At 42.0% G+C, this 24,405-nt stretch overlaps 1 protein-coding gene across 1 annotated transcript in view; it reads right to left on the reverse strand.

The window, feature by feature from the left end:
- The window catches only part of Kdm3 (Lysine demethylase 3), a 252,626-nt gene that overhangs the window by 91,803 nt on the left and 136,418 nt on the right, over positions 1-24,405 (reverse strand). Inside the window, 1 exon segment of the mRNA XM_067352917.1 lies at positions 9,197-11,486. Coding sequence (XP_067209018.1) covers positions 9,197-11,486 — 2,290 coding nt within the window.

The raw sequence follows: 24,405 nt of genomic DNA on the forward strand, positions 1-24,405 counted from the left end.
CGCCTATCAAAAACATCTGATCATATCGGAAAAAGTTTTCTATGCATATCGACGAAATTTTGCACAATGCATCCACGACTTGTTCATTCTCGATTACTGTTACTCGAGCGTGTATATTCACATATATTACGCGTTAATAGTGCGCTGTAAATCTGCCGAAATACGAATAAAAATACAATGATCGCCATCTTGTGCACTAATAAGCTATTACGTCCATCTAGTGGGGGGGTTATGAAACGACCGTCGCACGTCTGAAGAATAACAATGGAAATAACCAATCGCGTCTACGTGTAAGATTTGCACGAAATATAAATTATAATAACATAAACAACAACAAAAAATGTAAAATCTACTGCTAAAATCATCCTGCAAATTATTCATCGGATGTTGACAAATAAAATATCGCGATTAGAATCACAGAAATTAGGAGAATTTAGCATAATTTTTAGACATTAGAAAGTCAATAATAGGGAATAATTCAAAATAATTACTTTAATAGCGTTATTAATAATTATTTAACAACAATTAATTATGACATATTAGTTTATAATAATCAAATTTTAGAATATTATATAAATTACGTTTCCTCAAAGATAGAAATTAATTTTTGTATTAGATCAATGTTAACAACATCAAGGCAAAAATACAATATTTAATATTGATTCAATTTTTAATTATTTTGAATTAAAAAAGTGAGTTTAATGAATTAAGCTTAAAAGGACAATAAATACGTAATCAAATCTTTTCAATCTAATTACAATCAGAGTTTGCTTTGACAGAAATTTAATTGAAGGCCTGATTATTTGAAGTATTTAACGCTAAAAATAGAAAAGTGGTGGTATATTACGATTCTCCATCACATACTTGCCACCATCGATTTCAAATTTGTCAAAGAATCTGTGGCTGAAAGCGCATCTGGCACAGCGACGAGATATCCTGCATAGACAATACGCTATAGAAAGTACCTTCTGACACATTGTCGATCAATCGGCCGCGAGAGCGTTCGTGAACACGCGATATGCGTCTGGTTTGGGTCCTTTGATGGCACCGGTGGTATCGCCGGTTCGCCACAAATGCACGAAATTTTCCCCAGGCACCGCTCGCCTATCGATACGCAAATCCGAACGCTCTATGATGTCACAGCCACGCCGCTCGCAATTTGCGAAATAACTGGGCGTTTTGCAGCATCGAACGAAACAAACGCTGAAAGCTATTTCATTCACTTGTCATCGCGCAACATAGTCTTGTTCATTTGTATTGTGCGCTATGACAGCTGTTTGGTTAATTATCATTTTTATATAATTAATTAGTTTTGTGGAATGTGTGAATATGATACGCGAGATGTCGTTCAATAAAACAGCTGTACAAAAATTAAAAACATTAAAAATTAGTCATATTTTTTGAAATAAAAATATTATTTCCTGTCATATTTTTAGCGAAAAACGTACATTTTGTAAAGAATCAAAAATATTTCATGAAAATATAGATTTATACGTGTCTCCTCGTAACAAATAAAATTTTGTTATATCCATGACATATTAATATAAATTTTTATCTGCAGCAAAATTGTAATAAATTGCTGGCAAAAAATATAAAATACAATAAAAATATTTGTTACATTGAGATTATTTCATGATGCTTTTCAGATTTCTCTCTCTCTCTCTCTCTCTTTAAAATACCTAAAAATTTTTTTCTTTTTGATACAATATCATCACACGCAAGAAAACCGCTGAAGAACCATTGGCGCAACTTCGTCCTTGAACATTCGAAATGCTCGATCAAGAAGTTTCTGCACGCCATGAGGCTGATTTAAGTTACGACTCTGTTCGTTACGATGATTACATACCAAACGAGACAGACAGGAGTTACGTCATTCTTCCTTTCCTCTTTGCCTCTCTCGCATTATGCCCTACGAAAGCCCTGTGCTTCGCCGGAGAGAGATTTACTGTTAGCACGACCTACGCTCACGCTTGGCTCGCCAGTCCTCGCGAACACGCGTATGCACGAATCCCGTCTGGAAAGCGAGTTCACTTCGACTATGTAGTACATAACGCGAGACTAATGTGTGAGCGCGTGTGTATTCGATAGCTCGTACGTGAGCGACCCCATAAATGCGCATCCGCGAGACTGAATAATACATACATCATCATGATGCTACGTAGGCATCACAGAATTCATCACAGAAGGAATTTCAAATTTCAGGAAACTTGATAAATATAAATTAAAATACAAATTGTGTGCAGGCGCACACAATCAGCTTAGAATAGAATAATGTTGATAAAATATGATAAATTGCCGAAATTAAATATGAAAAGCAAATGTAAACTTTTAATCGAGCTTTTTAAGGAAAATTTTGCTCGCGCACGTTTTCGCAAGAAAAATCGTTCCGCAAGGCCTCGAGTGGCCATCAACTCCCGGGAGCGATATCTCGGGAGCGAGGCGCGAATTCTAATCTTCACGCCGTTTGCGCCGATGGATAGCAGCCGGAGAGGAGATATCAAAAGATATGAACGTGACGGTGTGTGTATTTACGTGCATGTACGATGCGCGCGGGTGAGCTCATCGCGGACAGATTTTGCGCGCGCGTGTGTGCGTGACGGGCGTGTAAACTGCCGGCAAGCTGATGGACGTGTGCCACGTGAACTGCATAATGAATAGTGATCATTGGCCGTACTTCGCCTACTCGAACGGTCGGTACGCGCCCCCGGTGGGAAGATAACGCGATGACCTCGAGATAAATTGGTCGTCCGTGTTGCTCGTTGACGATGATCGACTCTCTCAGGATAGACGATGTCTATCCCGAGTGTTTGAGACGGACGTCTCGATCGCATCGGTCGCGGTGGAAGAAATACACGCGACACATTTAATTGATTGATCGATTCGTGTTTCATGAGATGTCTTTGCACTTTACACTCCATTCAATGTAACATAATTCAATATATTGAGTCAGCATTTCAATATATTGAAATAACGTACTGTGGTGTACCACAGCGAATTAATTCTAGAATGCAGTTCAATGCAGAATGCGTCTCTAATTTATTGCATTTTAATTTCATTATTAATCTTGCATCTATCATATCGGTTTATGCGAATATAAATCATATCTATGGACTTATATCTTGTTAGCGATATTAAAATGTATTAAGTGTATTAAAAAATCAAATGTAATGTGAATTATTAAAAGCGCAGATTAAATCTAATAATCTCTAAATATTATTTCATCTCTACATTCCTCCTGTATCGCCACGTTTAATTATAGGCGTAAACAGCAGTCAGATAAGATAAGATCGAGTAATTCACGCTAGGATTAATTACGAAATCCGTAGAGAGACGCGTTCGTCGCGCAACGATATTCATATTCACGGTAACCTTGGATGAGAAGCGCGTGATACGGCGCGAATAAAACGTATGGAACTTTCGATTCGGCGATGGGTAAACCGCGAGATAATCTAAGCGTGATTCAGACGCGTGACGTAATCCAAAGGAGTTAAAAACACCAACCAGATTTATTTCTGCGTAAACAAGTTTTACGCACCTTCGGCGAATCCAGCTACCGGAGTGCGACCGCAAAAGCGATGAACGTCGTCCTCGAGATAAATCGGTGACCGGCGATAAGTCGTTTTTACGAGACACATTCTAGACTATACACGCAAAATTATTCACAATCGGCTATTTAAAAAGTGATAATAATAGCGTGATGGCTCGACTAGTCAGGATAAAGATCTAGGTAACAACAACAACAATTACAAGCTTGCATTTTCAAATGACGTCAATTGACGTAATTGTCTATCGTCAGTAAGCACGAGCGGTAATAATATCGTATATTAATAGCAATTTTAATATAATAGTAAATGTCATAAATGCACTTTTTTATTCAGCAAAGAGAAAAATATTTCGCAATATTGTTTGTTCTATTAACGTTTAAACATTTCTAATCATTTTGATGTACGATGTCACATGTCGGGACTGTCCAGTCTCTATTACAGACGTTGTTGGACGACATTCTGACACAGACACGCGATCCTGAGTCGCCGAGCAGCCGGTACATATTTTTGCAACTTCCTGCCGCGTGCATTTCTTCTCATCGTCCTGTTCTCCCTTCCCGCCTGTACCGGTTAACAACGGTCTCGGACGAGGCCGCGGAGGGAGAAGGTTAAAGAGCAGAAGAGAGCGGCTCAAGGGGACCGAGAGGTAGAGAGTGCAGAAGGGGGAGGGAGAGAGGGGGGGGGGGGGTTAGATAAAAAAGAAGCTGCGCGTGACCTTGTGCCCAAATGCCAGTTTCTGTTGCCGCAGTCGGCGGCCAGCCGATTACTTCTCTCGGAGAGGTCGGGCTTGCATAAGCGTTAAATCGCGGTCGTTACACGGAGAGCGAGGTGCTCCCGAGAGGAAAGAGAGAAGTGAACGCGTAATTGGACTGAACGTGAGAGGAGTGAACGTGTATTTGGAGCAGAATAACAGCGCGGCTGTTTGCTAGAATCGCTTTCTCGAACGAAAAGGGACGAAATTGCGAGCGATGATCTACGACGTTGTCCCCAAAGCGCACTGATTATGCTCGCACGGCTAATGACAAAGAAAGATAGCGAAAGACATAATAATTGTGCCTCGGAAACCATCGAGATGTAGATGTTAAAAAGTTGTCAAAAAGATGCATTATTTCATTGAATGATATATCCGCTTTTTCCATTAGCTAAATTACTCGAAGTTGCTGTACTAGTTAAAAGATTTTTAATTATTTAAATTAGTTTGCTAGATATCTAATAGTTTATTTAAATAATAGTCGCTGATACGTCGATTTCGATTTTGTAAGATGGATAAACTGATCTACTTGCACCTGAGCAAGCCTAATCGCTGGAATCATTGTTCCGTGATCACGTCACGTGCGCGAGAAACATCGAGACGCGTGTGACTTGAGGAAGTAATTGTCTCGCGGCGTTTTCCATAGCAGGGAATTCCGGGAAGCTTCGAGCCGATACGGGCTCGCGTGATATCTGCAAAATACAGCGCTGCGTTCCGCAACGTCGTCTCGTGCGGATAACCGATCGCCGCCGATCCGTATTTCCGCTTTGTCGGGTTTCCAATTTCACCTGTTCGTTATACGTAATGAACGATTACTTCTCCCTACGGCTAACTCCGTAACAGCATCCCTCATCGATATCCCGAGCAAATTCGATCTTTAATTGGCCGATAGCTTTCACAAAGCGAAGTCTGTTAACTCGTTAATACCTGTTTCGTTAATGAACCGTTAGCTTGCAATATTACCGTGTAACACAATGTGCAAAGTTCAGTTACCTATTTCAATTAGTGAGATATTTTACAATATTAAGAAAACTGGAAAAATTTATTCTTCACTTTCGTATTCTTTCGCACCTTCGGAGTAATGTAATTTCAAAAAGTTGAAACAAGTTTCACAATATAATTCGATTATATCGCTATGCAGATCTGTAATTTATTCTGCACAATGTGAACTTTTTGTTAAAAAACCTCGTATTTTTTGTTAATTAATTTCTAGCGAATGGTACCGATTATTCTGAACAATGTTAACTTTTTTGTATTACTTTTTGCCTACTAATTTTTAGTGAATCGTGTCAACACTCATTTAGGAACAAAAATATTTTCGCCCGTGCAGGATTGATCTCGATCATTCCTTTGTATTCGAAAATGCAATTCAGGTCTCGCGTGACTCATCGTCGAGGCCAAGATTGAGCAGAAAAAAGGTGCATCGATCAATCAAGCTTTAATACCTTGTGATCGAGTGCTACCGGATCCGATGGGATCCCAGAAGAGGGAAGGCGCACAAGAACGTGGGATATCGATTGCAGAAGGATGGGCCGCGTAGTTAACCTTCGTCGCTACACGATGGTCATTAGGGTAGCTCTTACCGCGCATCTTCCTTCTTTTTGCGGCGAGCCTCCCCTCGTAAGTTTGCTTGTTTCTTGCTGAGAAAGAAAGGGAAAACTGACCGTGGCTGCGGATGCTATCGCGCAGCTTTGGCCTTGAAGATATCTCCAAGATGCAAAGACGATTAACTCGTCCGCCGACAAACTGTTGCTTCCAATTTAGCCAGTTTAATTTTCGCGGGATACCGTTCAGTCGTACTCTCGATTTCACATATCATCATTGCGTAAAATCTCATCACCGCAAAAAATTAGCAGTTACAGTAGGAAAAAGTTGATTTCTCAAGTACAAAAGTTTAAAACTCTGCTCATTTATATTATCAATTTCACTAAATCCGTTTTTAAGGATTATTAAATTTGTATTCCGGATTTCTTTTTGTGTTTTAATTTAAACACATAATCCATATATTTTTTCGGCAAAAATCTATTTTTTACGTTATGGGAAACACGTATGAATGTATGAAACGACGAGAAATAAATCGGAGTCTGGGCACGAATCCGTACGCGAGTAAATGATGAATATGACAGTTATTAAGAAGAGACGTGCAACATCGAGATGTAAATTGTACGTTTTTCTTTCTTTTTCGTTCAAAATAAAACATCGTGATCTGTAAAAGCGCGTCGTGATGTAGCCGACGTCCGACATCACAAAAATACATGAAAATGATATTTAGAGAGACTTGGCACCAACTTGATGTAATATATTGTCAAGTCGTCGCACGTCTCTTCCTTCGCATCTGCCCCCTTTCCGAACACGAACAGCAGCAGCAGCAGCAGCAGCAGCAGCAACAGCAGCGGACGATGTAGGAGGTCATCATCGTCGTCTAGTAGCTTGCCAACCCAAACCCTCGCCCTTTTCCGCCTGGGCTCTTTCGAGAAGAGCTTTAATATCTCAGTCATGCTCCCGGTTCACGGACTATTAATTATCCCTACCTAGATGCTCGCTGAACTCGTCGCGTGGGTCAGGTCGCTGGATTTATCGCGAGGATTAGCTTCAGTGACGCGTTAAACGCGAGTGAGAAAGAAGAGATGCGGCTTTCCCGTTATATATACGTTAGCCAATCATGAAAAATCCGAAGGACAGGAAAGTGTCCTACATATAACGGGCGACTGTTCTACAAATTACTCGAAAAAGAAATTAATTGGAAAGAATATCGTTTTTCCTTTAATAAAAATGAAAGCGATGCTGCTGCTGAGCGTCATATTGTATCGAAACCCTCAACCTGTTGTAACAACGGAGTTAACTTCTTCTCTTAAATGTCAAGATATTAATAGTTTCCGATTTATGGAAATAATCTAACTGCGACAAGCTTCCATATTTAAATTATATGCAATTTAAAGTTTGTGGCTAGTTCCAGTTGCTTTCAAACTTTCAGTTAGTGTAGAATGTATAATATGTATCACTTCTTCCAATCGATACATCGATGAAATAAAACAGTAACGGTAACATGCGGTAACTACAGAGTGGAGTCATGGCCGACTATGTTTCCATCGTTATTAATGTAAGGCAAAGTACATTAGTTTTATACTGTCAGAAGTAACTTCTCTCGTGCGTTCGTCAAACTTTGATAGTATGTAATTTAAAAGTGGAAGTACTCGCGATGACAATTTATCGATTACAGTAAATATTTTAAAAATCATTCAAGACGTCATGTAAACCTAATTAAATCAAATCTCATTGCCAATGATTGGAAAAAGTATTGTGCAAATCCGACTTGGGTAATAAAAATAATCGCTTTTGGGCTTCAATTTGGGAATAAATAATCAATATAAAGAATATAATTATATGAAAAATTGGATGAACGTAAAAGGAATAATCGAGCGATGTCGTTTTGGCGGACAACCTTCGGTGAGGTCAAAAACGAGGCGCAGCGTGCGCGGCTGGCAGGGTCATCGACACGTGCCGATCAGCGGTGTCAGTGTTGGTAAGTGTTGCACCGATATATTTATACGAGCTGAAGAGCGACGGTTTCGGGTCACCGCCTCGTTGTCAGCGTACCGCGCGAGTGATGACTCGATTACTCAGGCGAGTCTCGTCTCTATCGTGATAATCCGCCGGAAGTCGGAGGAGCGACTCGCAGCTGGCGCCCGGAAACGCAGGCAGATACACACGCGCGCGCGCGCGCGCGTAATGTGGCCGTGGATACGCACGCCCGAGCCTGTCTTGTCCATCTCTTTCTTTGGCTGCTGTTTCCTTCCCTTACCCGCACATCGAGAAACGAGAATGGCGAATGCACACTCGACGTAGTCACGCGAGAGCAGTCAAACAAAGAAACTGCGACGGCTAGAACTGACGGCGAGAAAGCGCCGAATGCAGCTGCCTCAACGGTCGGACATTCACATCCCCGTTGCCAGCCAATAGTCTCTCGTTTCCTTGAGGATCTACCGGCCGGCTGGACGTTTCATTGCAGGGACACGCGAACGAGTAAATTACGCTCCAACGAATTGCTTATTTCAAGGATAATTAGAGCATTTAAAAAAACAATGGCGAAACTCTCACAGCAAAATGAACCGTATTATTTATAATATTAAATCGAAATGTTATTGGCACGTTTTAGATTATTTCTGTGTCGAGGTTATCGGCGAGGCAATTAATTGAGCGGAAAAATAGCGATACACGTCACTAAATTGTGGCGAACGACTCGTGTTAAAAAAAACGTAATTAAAGCTTAGACAAGATTGTTGGCATAATGTAGTCATGATATCGTCGCGCGGTCGTTTAATGCATTATTATGCGCGTATTTGAAATTGCTCGTGCATGCGCCAGCGCTATTAATGGTGCGGGTAGTCGAGCGGAAAAATAGCCGCGGTAGATAAACTTCTTATCGCCGTTGAATATCACGTTGCAACCATCAATCGACAGAGCTGATTATAGCAGACGTAATACTACGGCAAACCTTTCACGGCGCCATTTATCGAGGCATAAATCTACTTTCGATTTACACAAAATCGCAAATACGTATCAATGGACGCGTTCTTAATATCATTTTGTATCAATTGAAACATTAATATTTGTAAGCCAGAAATAAAAAAATAGAAAAATTAGAAAGAGAATCGATTAACATAAAAATTGTCTATTCTCTTCCATTTTCGATGTACTAGTTTCTCCTTCGGTAATAAAATAGAATATCGCAAATTAATCGTAAAAGATTAAAAAATTCGTAATCTCTCGTTAAAATAAAATCCTCAACTTCAAAGGATTAAGGATTTCATAATACACACGACCGCGCTCCGTCCCTCTTTTCAACTCGTGTTTCTTTCAAACGAAAAATGTGAGAATTGAAAAGTTTCGAAAGACTCACCGGAGCATCCTCTCGTGGCGTTCCCTCTCGAGCAATTCCTCCGGACTGTGCGTCGGCGTGGTGAGCATATTGTGGGAAATGGGTGGATAAGCTCTGGTTGATCTCCAAAGCATCTCGGACGCGACGGCGGCGTGATGACTAGGGGGCGCCGAGCTCTGATAGCCGACCGGCGGCGCCGTGGCCGCGGTGCTCGCGCCGGCGTTGGGCGCGCCCTGGGACGGATGCGCCATCAGTAAAGACGTGTGCTGTACGCTTTGCACGTGCCAAACCCTGGCCGGGGTAGCGGCGGCGGCTGCGGCTACCGCCGACGGTGTCGAGGACGACGTCGTTTCCTCGACGCTGAGCGCGGAGCTTCTGCTGCCGCTCCTCTCGTCGCCGGAACCGGCGCTTCTCAACGAGCTCACCCCGCTGTCGGAGCCGCTGTCGCCGTAGGTACCGGCGACACCGGTGGTGCCGCTGTTGCCTCCGGACGCGCGTATACCGCCGACTGCCGTGGACACACCCGCGAGTACGCTCGCTCCAGGTATCCCGGCCCCGGCCTCCACCTCCATAAGGCCGGCCTCATCGCCGCCCCTCGATGTATGGGACTGTTGTTGCACCTCGAGGAGGCTCGACGGGGTCAGGTGAGCGGCGGAATGGTGATGGTGCTGATGCGGGCTGCTCGCTAGCTGATGGCGGTGATGCTGCGACGGCGGTTGTTGCTGTTGATGATGATGGTGGATCACCGGACTATCGCCGGAATAACGCTGCTGATGGTGCTGCTGATGGTGATGATGGAACTGATGAGGCGGATGGTACGGCTGCAGATGGTGATGATGATGATGACCGGCGATCGGCGGTGGCGGCTTGTTCAGTCTCTCGGCAAGGATGATCGGACTCTCGTTGTGCCGGTTGCGTTCCTGCTCCCGCTGCTGCTCCAGGAGCAGGCTGTTCTGCCTGCCGGGGCCGCCGCCGCCGTTGCTAAGCGGACTCAGCCTCTCCAGCACGGAGCCTGAGTCCTGACTGCTCGACTCCAGCAGCTCGACGACCGATTCGACGCTGGCCGCCCTCGCGACGCTGCCCACGCTATCCTCCGTGCCTAACTCGGTGGTGGTCAGCTCGATTCGGCGCGACCGCTGCGAGCCGACTTCCTCCTCGCTGGCGTTCGCGTCACGCTCGTCGTCCTCCTCCTCCTCCTCCGCCGCCGCCGCCGCCGCCGCCGCTGTTGCTGTTGCTGCTGCTGCTGCGTCTTCTCCGTTCTTTTCCTGCGCGAGGTCCTTTGATTTCGATCGAGTCGTCGACTTTAGCAGCGACGGACTGTCCTCACGGATGGCATTCGTCTTATCGCTGACCAGCGACGGGTCGACGTGCAATCCATTCACGAGTAATTGCGGTGGTTGTTGTTCCTTTCGCTCTTCGGTCTTATTTGTGTCCCGATCGGTTGCGTCCTTCCTTGATTCCGGTTTGCCACCTAGTTGCTGCTGCTGCTGCTGCTGCTGCTGCTCTTCGGAAGCTGGATCGCCTCCCGGATCGACTTTGTCCGGAGGTGGCGGTTCAGGCTCTCTATCTCGTTCTCTAGATTGACTCTCCTCGTCCTCTTCGAGCTTGTCGACTTCCCGCCGTTCGGCTCTGCCGTGTTTTTCCACCCCCGCTTCTTCCTCGGCGTCGTCGTTATTGTCGTTCTCCTCTTCGTCTTCCTCCTCTGCCTCCGCTACCACCTCCTCAATTCGATCCGCTGCAGCTTCTTCGGTGTTTTTGCTCTTATTACTTTCGGACCGGAGCTTTCTGCCGACGGGGCTTGTTCTCAATCGCTTAGTCAGTGGATCGCAGCGCTCCTGATTCTCTTCATTTTCCCCCTCAAGACGCTCTTCCTCTTCCTCCTCCTCTTCTTCCGATCTGTTACCGAGACGTTCGTCCTTGTTGATTCTTACACCGCTTCCGGTGCGATGATGGTGCTCGACAGACTCCTCTTCGGCGTCTGTCTTGGCGGTTTCCTGGTCGTTTCCTGGCCTCGGCGGCCTTCTTCGCACCGGTCTTTGATGCTGTGCTGAACCTTGCTGGTCGGTGGTCGGACTTTTTACCGCGGCGCCGCGTCTCCGTAACTTGGAGGCGCTTCCCGACGCGCTATTCGCTTCCTCTAATACTGGTCGCGCTACACGATTGCTGACTCTACTCGACAGAGGACCTTTGTTTTCACGATCCTCTTGCTGCCGCGTGGATAGCGCCGCTTCTGGTGAATCTTTTTCGTTTCTCTCGCGGCTTGCACCTTCGCTCACGCGTCGCCGTCGATTATTACGGGCGTTATTCTTCTCTGAAACAAAAGAGACAAACGGAATATTAATTTATGTATCTGTGTATGTTACGGAAACTGCCGCATAGCAACTGTGTGTATTATTGTAAATTATCCACTTCGATTTTACAGCCACTATTTTGAAGTTTTCAAGAGACCATAATATGAAACTTTTCTCTACAGCCTTTTATAAAAAGCTCGTATGAAAACTAACCTCGGTTCGAAACTCTTTCATTCATAACAGCTTTCTCATTTAGCCGTAATCAGAAATTTCGCGTATATATTTAATTTTAGATATTACGCGACCGAGGCTGTTGATTACGCATAGAGAGCGTCGCAATCCGACGAACGAGCTGTACGGTCGCTAATTATTGAAATTATCGACGGCATGACGGTAGATTATCGTGCACTCGATATTCCTGCGCTCGAAGGTTATCTCGATACCCTTGATCGGACCGCATAATTGTGGCGGGCGACCGATCGATCCCTACAGCTGTCCGGTACATCGGCTGTTCACCGTTCAGAGAGATTATGGAGCTGATTTACCGAGGTAATCCCTTTGATGTGCGCAGTCAGTGATTCGCATAACTCGGTAACCGTAGGACGCTATATAAAGCTGCCTCTCTGGTAACCTCTGCAACCTCTCACCCCACCCGCACTTGGCATTTGTCATGTAACTTAATATATCTGTTCTCTCGTGTTTTTATTTCGCGTGTGTACACACTCGAAATTTTTCCGCGTTATATATATATATATATATATATATGCAATACTTAATAATATCATGACGCGATTGTTTTAGCATTTGCGAAGTGACGCTAATTATAAGATAAAAGAATGGTTTTAATTGTCACATTTACATACTTACGTATGTTACGAATTTTATTCAGATCGTAATGCAAATTGAGGCGAAAAGAGAAAATTATAAAAAAGATTAAAAGTTGAACTTGTATTATTTTCATTAAACAGGTGCGATAATCACGAAATCATTCTTATCTTATAATTGGCGATACTTCACGTACCGCTTCCGAAGTTGAGTACTACTTCAAGTTCCGATGCTAAAGTAAATCACACAGATAACAATGTAATAGCATTATCGTCTGCTCAATTGGCACCCATCCAAAAGTCGATAGCATCGGTAACAGTCACTATAATAGTCCGGCTGTAAGTTCAAGGATTGTTATTGATCCAACGTTAAATTGCTTTCTAACTTATTAGAGCAAAATCGCCGTTCGTGCAATCGTATATATTATCATTCGAAATGTTTGTGTGGAGGTCAGTAAGCTGGGTAATCGCAGTGTATTATCAATCATACTTGTAAATCTATTCGACCTCGATCGAAAGCGGTCGGCTATGTACACGAATAGGACGAGGAAAATCACTGCAGTCGAGGAAGAATCGTGCAGCAGTTCGCCACACGTTCAAACGGGTTTCCGGTTCCCGTCGTGCCAGACCGGGAACGGAGTTCAAGGGAGTTCAAGGGGGTCCTCGATTAACCCAGTAGGAACATGCTGCAGCATGGGAGCAATTTACAACAATGCACGTCATACACGTATATCTATTCGGAAGCGAGGCGGGCGTATAGAAATGCACACGCGTACGCGTGTGTGCGAGGGAGAAACTGGTTGGAAATGGAGAGAGAAATGGACAGGTGGAGGAAGAAGGGGGGACGCATAAGTGCAGACACATACACGTACGAGTCGGGCAGACGGGCAGAGAGAAGGATAAAGGGGTGGGGAAGGAAGACATGGGAGAGGGATTTATTACTCGGGATTTACTGTTATTACCCGGAGGGGGAGGACCGCTCCAGCGTCGGTGCATACGCAGGGTGTGTTTATCCGATACGTGCAGTTCGCGCGCGCGCGCGCGCGCGCGCAAGTATGTGTGTACGAAACGTAGATAGGTACACAGACGCGTTACACGCGAGAGTCGATGCGCATACCGTTTCCTAGCGACTGCAGTTTGTCCTCTTGTCGTTGCACGGTTGCGCATGCATAACGTCGCGCGTAATTGAACAGTGATCGTGTACTTTGTTTCGCGCTGTTGTTACTCGCTATTGTTGGCGTCGGCGTCATTTTCAGACCGGGATGCGATTATCGGCAGTGGGCGAGAGAATGGTCAGCCATTGATAAACAAGCATTGCGTAATTACTGATTGGACGGATACGGCAACAATGAAACAATGTTGTATAATTTATAATAAACTTTGGAAAATAATAACCAACTATAATACATTATATAAATAAGCGCAAATGAAAGGAATGTGACGATCAATTTTAGTATACACTTTATATACACTTCACTCCTGAGATATATTTGTGTAGTCGAAAGAATGTAACGCGCACAAATTTAAGGCTTAATGTCCAATATATTTTTTTTTTCCATGACATGCAAAAGTGGTATTTCCGTAAAAACATCTTAGAAAGTTGTGGATATTGTTTTTTTGGGAAACATTCAATGACTCGCTACGCTTTCGCGAAATGAAACGGTAGAATGGTGGAAAGTGGGATAATCCTAGCAGCAAATCTCCGAGGGAAAGTAAGAGGATTCCTCAAGAATCCTGAATATTGGGATATCGAAAAGGGTCGGGATTACACGGCTGGCACAGGATTTGCGCCGGATAAGTGGAAAATACTTTTAAAAAATATATTAAAGAATTATTCAGCGCGCAATATAAATTTTTATTTCTACGATACTTTTATTTCTGACAAACGTCCGAGAAAATCCTTTTATCTTTTTCGCGATTTCATATCCACGCAATTTATATTCGAATACATAACACTAGAGATCAAAGCGCAAGTCAGGTTATTTCATTTTCAGCGCATGTAATAATTGAGTTATCAAGACGATTACTGCTTGATAAAAACTTTAGGAGACTATATTACATTACGAGATAAAGATGTTGTTTGTGTGCGTTCTCGATAGATTAGATATTTATATCCAGCAGGAAAAACAATCTGAAGCCGATAAATGTGAAGCATAATGTTAGTCATTGGATTGTTTTCTCGCAGCGCATTATGTAAGACCTACACGTGCGGTTTATTTGCATGTAAATTCTTATCGTTATGTGCATAAGAGCATGACAAATTACTTCTCTGTCTTTTCAAACAAGTGTATGAAAAAACAAAAGGGACATGCTGTCACCAGTCCCGCACATGTGTTAATAGAAAATTAAAAAAAAAAAAATTTGTAATAGTAACATTATTTTAAAAAATTTTTAAACAGCATAAAACGTAAAAAAAAATAGTTCTGTAATTTGTATCCGTCATTACGCAATCTCGGATAACCGATACACGCATTTCAATATCGATAATCATTTTACGTTAAAAAAATATACTAACGGATTGAATGAGCCGACACATATTTTTTCGAGCGAAACGATTTCCAATTTCTACGAAAGTTGTTTACATGACCTTGCATCTCGCTTGATCGCGTGGAAAGGGAAGAAGGGTTTCAAAAGCGGATGGCCCTTCAAAAGAACTACGGTCGTGAAAAACAACTCCTACGCCAACGCTCTTTGTCACAAGGGACGCCGGTGCATCCCTAGTTTGATAGATATCGTTGGCTCTCCCCGAGCTGCAGGGATGCGCGGAATTAGACATGCCTGGGTAATCTCGCAGGCATTTAAACCCTTTGTCAAAATCAACGCCCTATACAGGCAGGTAACCCTTCGAGCTCTCCGTGATTAACAAAACATCACCCTCCTCCCCCTGACTCTCGCCCCTTCTCTCGTGCATCTAATATCGACCGCGTCATGCTGAATCCGCATTCTGCATGCGCCATTAGTTTCAACGCGGCTATCAGTCACTGCCATCCGCTCTCGCTCTATTGCTTCTCCCGAAACTTCGCGTTGCGAAAAGACGAGAGAGAAAGGTGAGCTGTATATAGAAGTCGAGTGAATTAGATAAATTATCATTTCCCGACATTGCAATATGCAGATATTATTAGTATTCGCAAGGTAATAGTTTCATGATTGCAAATATCGCGATCCTATTGATTTAATTTCAAGCTTCTTTTGCATATTTTTTATTTGCAAATACAGCGTATTTGCAAATACACCGTATTTTTTACACGAGTACAGTACGCAAATTGCGCCGCGACACTTGTCAGTTGATTATTAAAATCGGCGAATTGAGATCATTGAATCATCCGTTTGCCCTTTTATTCACAATGTATTCTCATTGTATTTGATCAATTCTAACTCGTTCCCTAACGGCTCCTAACGTATTTTCAGCACAATACCTATCCCGGATATTAAGCGTTTAACGTACCGCGTCCTATTTGCGCAATACCTCGCATGATTTTCGCATGAATTATGGATTAGAATTAGATGTGGTCGTATTAAGCGCTAAATATGCGGTATGAATACGAAGCTTGACATGTATGTTAATAAGATCACTACGCAATTGTGAAGATTGCCATTTATCGTGGATGGAATATGTTATAAAATATTGCGAAATTCGCTCTCCACTATCGATTTTGGAATAGAGATGGATATTTTAATACGCATAAACGAAAGAGTGTGCAGCACCGATAAAACGTCATGCATTGAAATTGCGCGCAGCTGATTAAATGCATACTGATTAAAGCACAGCTTTACGCGCAGAAGCAGCGTACTACCGATATAACCAGTGTTGTACTTTGATAATTAGGCTGATCAATTAAGCGGATTTGGGAGAAAACCAAATAAACGCGGCGGTATGCGCCGATGCAACGGATTATACACGGCAATCAATGCACGCAAATCAAAGGGTAACATGCTCACGAAAGAATCACATAGTTCGACCGTGGACTCATTAAGTGCTCGTTAAAATTAATTAACCGATAAATTTTTGTTTAGATTATACGTTTGCTCGCCGCTATGCTCGAAAATGAATATTGCTATAACGTATAAAGCATAAAATTAAATTAAAATTTATAATTAATACTCAAATATATAAAATTTAAACATTTTAATTAAATTCTATAAAAAAATAGGTAGAAAGAATATTATTATAAGTCGACAAATTAAAAATAAATAAGTGGAAAAATTAGGAAGTAAATGGTTTATCTAATTGTGTATCGAAAGGCGATACGAGTGAACGAAGGACTCGGCCGCGACGAGTGAGAGCCTCGATATTCGTAATCGCGCGGAGATCCGTGTGTCTCCTCGAAGAGAGACGCGTCTCGTCTTCCACGCTTATTTTGGGAATCGCTATTTCTGCCGATGCTCTCCACGGCGGCGCTATAGAGGAAGATCTCCCGCATCCTCTCGCTGCGTTTGTTGATAAACTTATTTCCAACATCGCGGAACGCAAAGCGAAGCGGAGTGGCAGAAACGAAGGCAGGAAAAAAAAAAGACTCGCGCCGCGAGGTCGTGCGAGGAAAAATGGAGACAGGGTTGAGGATCTGAGATAGGCGTAAAGACGTGGAAGAAGCAAGCAAAAATAAAAGTTCTGGCGTGCCGCCAGGCCTTCCTCGCTCTCTTTCTCTCGATCTTCTTATTCTTCCGCTTCCAAGACTCCCAAACCACCCCATGCCAAGCCGCGCGGCGTCAAGCCTACCTAATTTACTTGCAAACCAATCACCGTCGATCCTGACGGAAGTTTGATAGAACTGACGGAGCGTGGCTCCACTTCGACACGCTACACTAAACGCGGACGAACACGCGACATCTCGGAACGTCATAATAATGAAGCTCTGCGGGGAGAGGATTGGCGGATTTAACATCTGTTTATAATTATCTTCTAGATTAACAGTTATGCTTTGAAGATTTAGTGGTGCATTTATAATATCACGCCAAGTCGCGATCTTGCTTATCATAAAAAAGAATTGCGCTCGAAATAAAATTTACCTCTATGCGTGCCTCGATGCCTGCGTTCGGAGTTTTATTAACTTAAAAATAAGCACACGATAATATTCGTTTACGTAAAAAAACGATCACAGCTGTTACAATACAGACTTGAGACTCTTCGCGATCGCGAAAAACCAGAATAAGTTTTTTTATCGCTCAACCCACATTATCTACGTTATCAATTATTAAAGCACCACGCGTCAACCAGGAACGTCAACAGTTTCTATTAATAAGTAAGCATTTGCAATTGATATTTTCAGTAAAGCATGCAATTATCCTGACATCAAGTAGTCTATGCTCAAGGTTAAAATATGCAGCACATGACGCATTATGATTAATGCGGAGTTAATCTGCACTCGATCGGCAACTTATCTTGAAGAGCAATGCGATATTTCCGTCTGCTTAAATTAAAGGGGCACACCTTCTCTAAAACGTTGGCGAACTAGGTCGAGCTGGGTCGAACGAATTGAATTTCTTTCAATTTCTATATATTCTCATATTGAAACATTACAACCAACGTACGTAATATTTTCTAAAGATAACACATATCATGATTAAATAGGCTTTTCTTTCGACTTTTCCTAATCTAATCGATTTTAATGGATACAAAAATCGTGATATACCACATTTAACACATTAATCTCGACATGATATAATCATCGTGTAGTCGACGTGAATTCGTTTGTGTACTTCAACAGATAACGCCGCTTGATTGGTAATAGAGATAAAGCGAGATTGATTGCGTCCGATTTAGAGAACGGAGGAAGTAATAGAAACGCACGATCTCGATGTGCGTCGATTGTGTACGTGTTCTTGATAGTATCAATATCGCGCTTCGTCTCGCACGACCGATCGTTCGCAAGTATTGTCGTTTGAAATTGACGAACCGGAAAGATCGCGAGAGACCGAGTGATCAATCGACCGATACATGCTTCCGCATGATACTCCGCACGACTTCTTATGCACGCGTGCAAAATGTACCATTCTTTCTATCATTCACAAATTTTGATCTGTGGAAATTGATCTGAGGTAGAACCTATTCTTCAATAAGTTTGGAAGCAAATTTCTAGCATTTCGATAACTACAAATTCAACTTGCGATTTTATTAAATTGAAGTTCGCTCAAGTACGATTCTCAAATTCAATTTTTTATCTGTTCACAGTCTCTAAAGTCTGAATCAGACTTGTTTCTTCGATCTATAAATAAAAAAATAATGATTTTAGGCCAACAATAAAACTCAAGTCAATTAAGATATATGATTCATATGGATGTTTTTATAGACACGTTCAGAATTTCTCTCAATGTTATTAATCTTTGCAATCTCACAAGAAGAATACCATCATGCATGTGTGAAGTCTAACACTAGCCATGAGTGGTTACGTCAGAATCGTGCGAAGAGTTGTAAATTCCGATCGCGTGAAAAGATCATAAATCATATTGCCTGCCAGTGCGGAGACGTTACGTAACGGCACAGTGTTCTGTAATGCAAATCGTAGGAGCGAGAGAAATTTGTATTTGCGAGATCACTACCGTATCTGACGGTAGAAGAGAATGACATTATTCGCCGTTAACAGCAAGCGAGATCAGTTCTGCTTCCGAGAGAGCGACACTTTAATTAACGCTTCAAGTTAAATGTTCTCCCTTTTCACTACTTCTCTCTCTCTCTCTCTCTCCCTTTTCTTTCAAACCTGATCTCGGCGATGGTGACGAGTCGACACGTGGGTCAGCCTCCATGTTTCCTGCAGACGGCCCGCGGGGTTTTTGCTTCGCAGAAGCGAGAGGCAAGGCGGGAGGAGAAAGAAAGGTCGAGAATATGATCCATAAGGACCGACCGGGAATTCGTCACGTGTCGACCATACGCGCCCGGTTCTGCTTGGTTTTTATTATTTTTTCTCGCCGCTCTGTTCGTAACTTTCCACGTATCGGGCCCGAGTTGCGTATTGCCGCGTCAGCAGTGAGGAAGAGGAAAAACAAGAAATCAGAAAGAACGAACGGAAGAGAAGGAAAGAGCTTGCGAAGGAGAAACGGTTAAAGTGGGAGGAACGCCCACGACATCGACGGTGGCCTGGGACTCTCGGTGGAGGAGAGCTTTGCAGCTGCGTGCCTCTATTGTATCTTTATGACGACGAGTCAAGGCCTCGATTCTGCCTCCCTATCGCAACAGACGCCTATCTGCGTCCCGTTCTATCTCCGCCTAAAGTCTTCGTCTATTCATTCTCGCCTTTTACGCGCGGTAAGAGTTCCGTGGAATCTGCATTCGTTGGTAACGGCACGACCATGACGCGCGACAAAACTTTTATTATGCACTTCACAGGATGTGAATGGTTAAGTATACATTGCACCTGTTTCGCGCTGCTTTTACCGCCGCATTTAGTGTCAAATACTGTTTCACTTTAAACGATTTATCTAATTAATGTCAATGCGAAAATCCATATCTAAGTCTTATTTTCTTTATTTTGAAAAGAAGAACGATATAATAGATATGTACCATTTTATTTTATCTATAGAAAAAATTTATAAAAAAAAAATAAAATAAGAAAAAATCAGAAATATTCTTTGTGCCAAATAATTAAACACCTGTACGCGACAAAATTCTATTTTATCGTATTTTAAAGTATTTTCTTATTGTTTTTCCTTCATCGCTTTAATCGCGTAACGTTCTAAGCGATAAAGAATGCGATGCAATCCTCGTCATTTTTCAGGCATTCACGATCTGTTATTCTATGCGAGACACATTTTGATCGATCTTACCAGGCACGACAGTTATTTCCGTTCATCATTATGCAGAAATATTGATGACGATAACATCGGGTCAAATGAGTCGTCGAATTATAGGGGATATTCCTCGCATTGCGCATAATTGGGAGTCATGCTCATGACACTTTGTACACGACACTAATACACGTGATTGAGTGGGTGCGCGGGCGTTTAGATATGCAGCTAGTATTCGGATGTCGGAGAGAGAAGCACGGTATTCGGGCTTTATCAGTCATAAACACGCGAGTAGTTATCGCCGCCGACCATCTTGCCCCGCGGCCATGTCACATATCCGGTCACTGACCATTCAATCGTTACGATTCAGACTGCGGGTCCGGCTGTGACTAATAAATAATTCAGAAACAATGGGAAGCATCACTCCTCCCTTCACACGCCCAAGATAATCTGACGCGAAAGAGGCAAACAAAAGCGCTGTGCCATTAACCCCCATAATCGCGAGGAATACTGAATGGACGTTAAACGCGTCAAAACAATTTCCGTACAGCGAGACAAGTTCAAGGCTTCCGCGAAACGGACTACGTAGTATGCGTGCGATTATCACTTTGATTTTAAAGAAAAAAACCTTCTCTTTTACTCTTCTGACCTGCACTTAATTTTAGAAGAAATTGACGTTAATAAAATCGATAAATTAATAAAGTGAAAATCGTACCGCATAAAATAACGATGTTATAAAACAAGAGCGTGAAGCATCAACCAATTTACTCACTTAAAATTTTATTTTTTCTACTACAAATAACTCAATTCTTACTATATATATATATAAAGTTTGCAGCTAATTGTTAATAAAAGAAGACAAAAATAAACTATGCAAGTAGATCGTTGAATATCGTTTAATCGCCGAGTTATTTAAGAATCGATGTGCAAATGCATTTGCTTACTTATGCACATGCAAACTTTCTCCTCTCTCTTCGATAATTATATATTCTCACGAACAGTTACTAATACTTTGACGCGTCATATATTTAAACTAGTTCACCGTAATACCTCGGAAAGCCAGTTTAAAGAGCACCCACGCGTGCAGCAAAAATAAATGCGGCAATAAATAAAATTCACACGAGCGTCCATTATAGATACGCCCGTCTCGTACACAATGCGGCGCGCTCCGAGTGTCGAGACCTTGAAAATCTAACAGTACGTGTAATTTCACCGTCAGTCACGCAACAACGATTGCGGAATCCTTACCCACACGTCGGGATCACGACAGTAGAACGCGGAGCGACGCAATTTAAGCGTTTTCTGCCGTCGTCGACGCTATAACTGTCGCGTTCGATCTGGGGCAGCGATATGTATTTTAATGACACGGGCGATTAACAGGTCAGTGTCCGACCAGACTGGTTTTGTTTTTATTCAGGTAGCATCGATTTTACCTTGCTCGTTAGAGCATACTTTGTTGTCAGTTCGTACAAAAAAGGCCGGGTAGACCCTACAAGGTATTGCGATGCCCGCTGATCGTGATAGACTTTCAGATTTATGGCAAGTCATAAACATTGAATGAGCCATTATGAACAGTAGAATCGAATAAACAGGTTCCTTTTATCCGTGTAGCCAAGTATTTACGATGTAACCATCGATTTGAAATAGTTTGGAACAAAGAATTTTTTTCAGGATTTATGGGAATTCCTATCTTATATTCCATGCATTCAATCTTATATCTATTCTTCGTAGATGGATTTTGACGCATTTCCCAAGAAATAAATTAAACATTTTATTTATCTAGAGCTGTTTAAAAATTTAAATTAATTCTATAATATCCAGATATTAAGTATATAGTAATAACATATAATAAGATTTGATTGATCAGGAAGTTGTTCTTTCGGATTTTTCGATAAAAATGAAAGACGAAAATTCGCAGGAATTATTTGATCAATTTTAATACTTAACAATAATATAAAACTCATTATTTAATTAATAATAATATTCATGCCAGTTCAGCATCTCTATGTTATATTTTTCTTTAACTTGATTTAATTAAGTAAGAAATATTTATCTAAGATATATAACTGAATTTATAATAAGAAGATATTAAAAATAACGTTGACAAAGATTGTAATATTTTACAAGAACTCTCGACAGACTAAGCTATCTGGAAGAAATAGCACTTTTATTAATATTGAGTTCTATATTGCTGTTTTAAAATTACAATTTGTATATTTTAAATAATTTATATATTGATTATGCATGCCCAATACCGGTTTCTATCCACGGATAGAACATTTCGTGAAACAAGCGAACATGAATAAGCAAACAGTTATTTTTTTTTAAATTTCATTTCTGTTATAAGTATTTCAAACCGGTTTCCTTAGCCTGAGCTGAGCTCGGTAAACTTATAATTTAATGGAATTTCTCATTATCTATTAATCGGTTAATTATTCGCAGTGACGCCACATGGCATAATTTACCTTCAGTTTGAAGCCTACGCTAACGATGTTAATTCTACAACTTGTCTTATACTATAAAAAACATTAATCTATTTTAGCTTTCTGCGTATATAAATCAATATTTGATTTTAAATAATATAGTAATAACAGTATATTTTGTCGTAATGTAAAAATAATATCGTTTATGACCACGCTTGGAAAAGTCCTTTTCATGTAGACAGATCACCGTAAAGTTAATATATTTATGTCTTATCTTCATCGGCAAAGTATCACTTTCTACGAAGCGTGAGAGCCGGCAAGACTAGTCTTCGAAAAGTTGAGGACCTTGAAAGACTTTGTCACTTTCGAGTCTCCGACTCGGGTGAATCGCAGAGCGCGTATGGACGATTGTCGACAGGTACGATTCTTTTCGCGCATCGAGACACGAATCTCTTACAAGCAATAAGGAAGAATGCGAAGGCGCTCGTTGAAGAAGAGATGACTCTTAAAGAGGCAATGCTAAACGAACGATGATGCGGAGCGACAGCGTAAGACAGAGGACAGAGACAGAGAACAATTCTAAACGGCGTCTGCTACTTCAGGTCACGATCTGGTCACGTGTCTCGCTTAAGCCGGCTCGTCCATTACATTTTATTGCGTTGCGCCGGTGACGTCATGACCAATTGACCTCCCTTGAGGCCGCTCTGTGAGTTTAACGCGAGCCAACGGCTTCGAGAGGAAATCGCGCGAGTTGTTATTCCTGGACAAGACGGTTCCTGTCACGACGAGACAGAAGAAAGAGAGAGAGAGAGAGAGAGAGAGAGAGAGAGAGAGAAAGAGAGAAGGAAGATCGACGAGAGGAACAGCCGTGAGAAGAGAGGAGGCGGAGTGCCGTTAAACGTGCTCACGACGCCGAAAAGTCTCCCTTGTTTTTTCTGGAACCAAGCCGACCGAGAGCGCAGCCAGTCGTTAGCCTCAAAGACTTCTCAGTATTCAACGAGCGCGAATGTTCACATCGCGGAGTGCGTCTTTCGGTAGGAACTTCACGAGTCCGCGCCAGATTAACTTCTCGACGCTAATATATCTTCGACGGGTCATTAGATGACTATCGTGGCTCCCAGTACTGATCCTGCCCGGGACATTTGTGTACTTGAAGTTGGATTGTAGTGCTCACAATATCTAGCTTGTTACATTTTTGACGTGAAATGTTGCCGCGAATGCTGAAGCAAATTCGATATCTCAAATGCGATAGACTCTTGCAAGCACTCTCGCACAGTCATTGGCGATCATTAATCCCGACTGAATTGAATTGGAAAACAAATCTGATTGTAAGCTAAAAAATTCTTTCGTGTCGATTGCTCATAATCGTTTTTGTCTTTCAGATACTTATAACCGTTTAAAATTAAGATACTGAAACTTGCTGTAGAACAGTTACGCTCGATCGCTGCTCGATAAAAGCTGTCGAAGACTGCGATACCGCGTATCACGGAAGTGAATAGGCGGCGATAGACCTCTCCGTAACCCCTGGCCGGTTCGTGCAAGAAGTAATGAGATGAGTCACTGCGCTTTCATTTAGGTGGGCTGATGACGCGTAGCGGATATCTGGACTCAGTAAGCTAGTCATGCCTTTCTTCAGAAACTGAACGGCATGCTAGACACGTATATACGTGTCTACTGCCCACAGACAATCGTAGCGAACTCTATATCAACGGACGAGGGAAAACAGAATGGATGAGAATAGAAAAATGTGAAGAATTTAAGAGATAGAACAGTATTTTTCAATCTTTCTCGAAAAAAATCACTTTTCTGTGATATAAAAATTTGTAGAATGTTTATTAAAAATGCATGTGTTTAAACTACATTTTACACATTATTTGAAAAGAAAAATCATATTCCAAATATTAAACACAATCGTGAAACATTACTGCTATTTAGTCGATTGAAAAACACTGAGAGTGTGTGAAATATAAAAA

This window comes from Linepithema humile, chromosome 4 (assembly GCF_040581485.1).
Source record: "Linepithema humile isolate Giens D197 chromosome 4, Lhum_UNIL_v1.0, whole genome shotgun sequence".
In the NCBI taxonomy this organism is placed as follows: Eukaryota; Metazoa; Arthropoda; class Insecta; order Hymenoptera; family Formicidae; genus Linepithema; species Linepithema humile.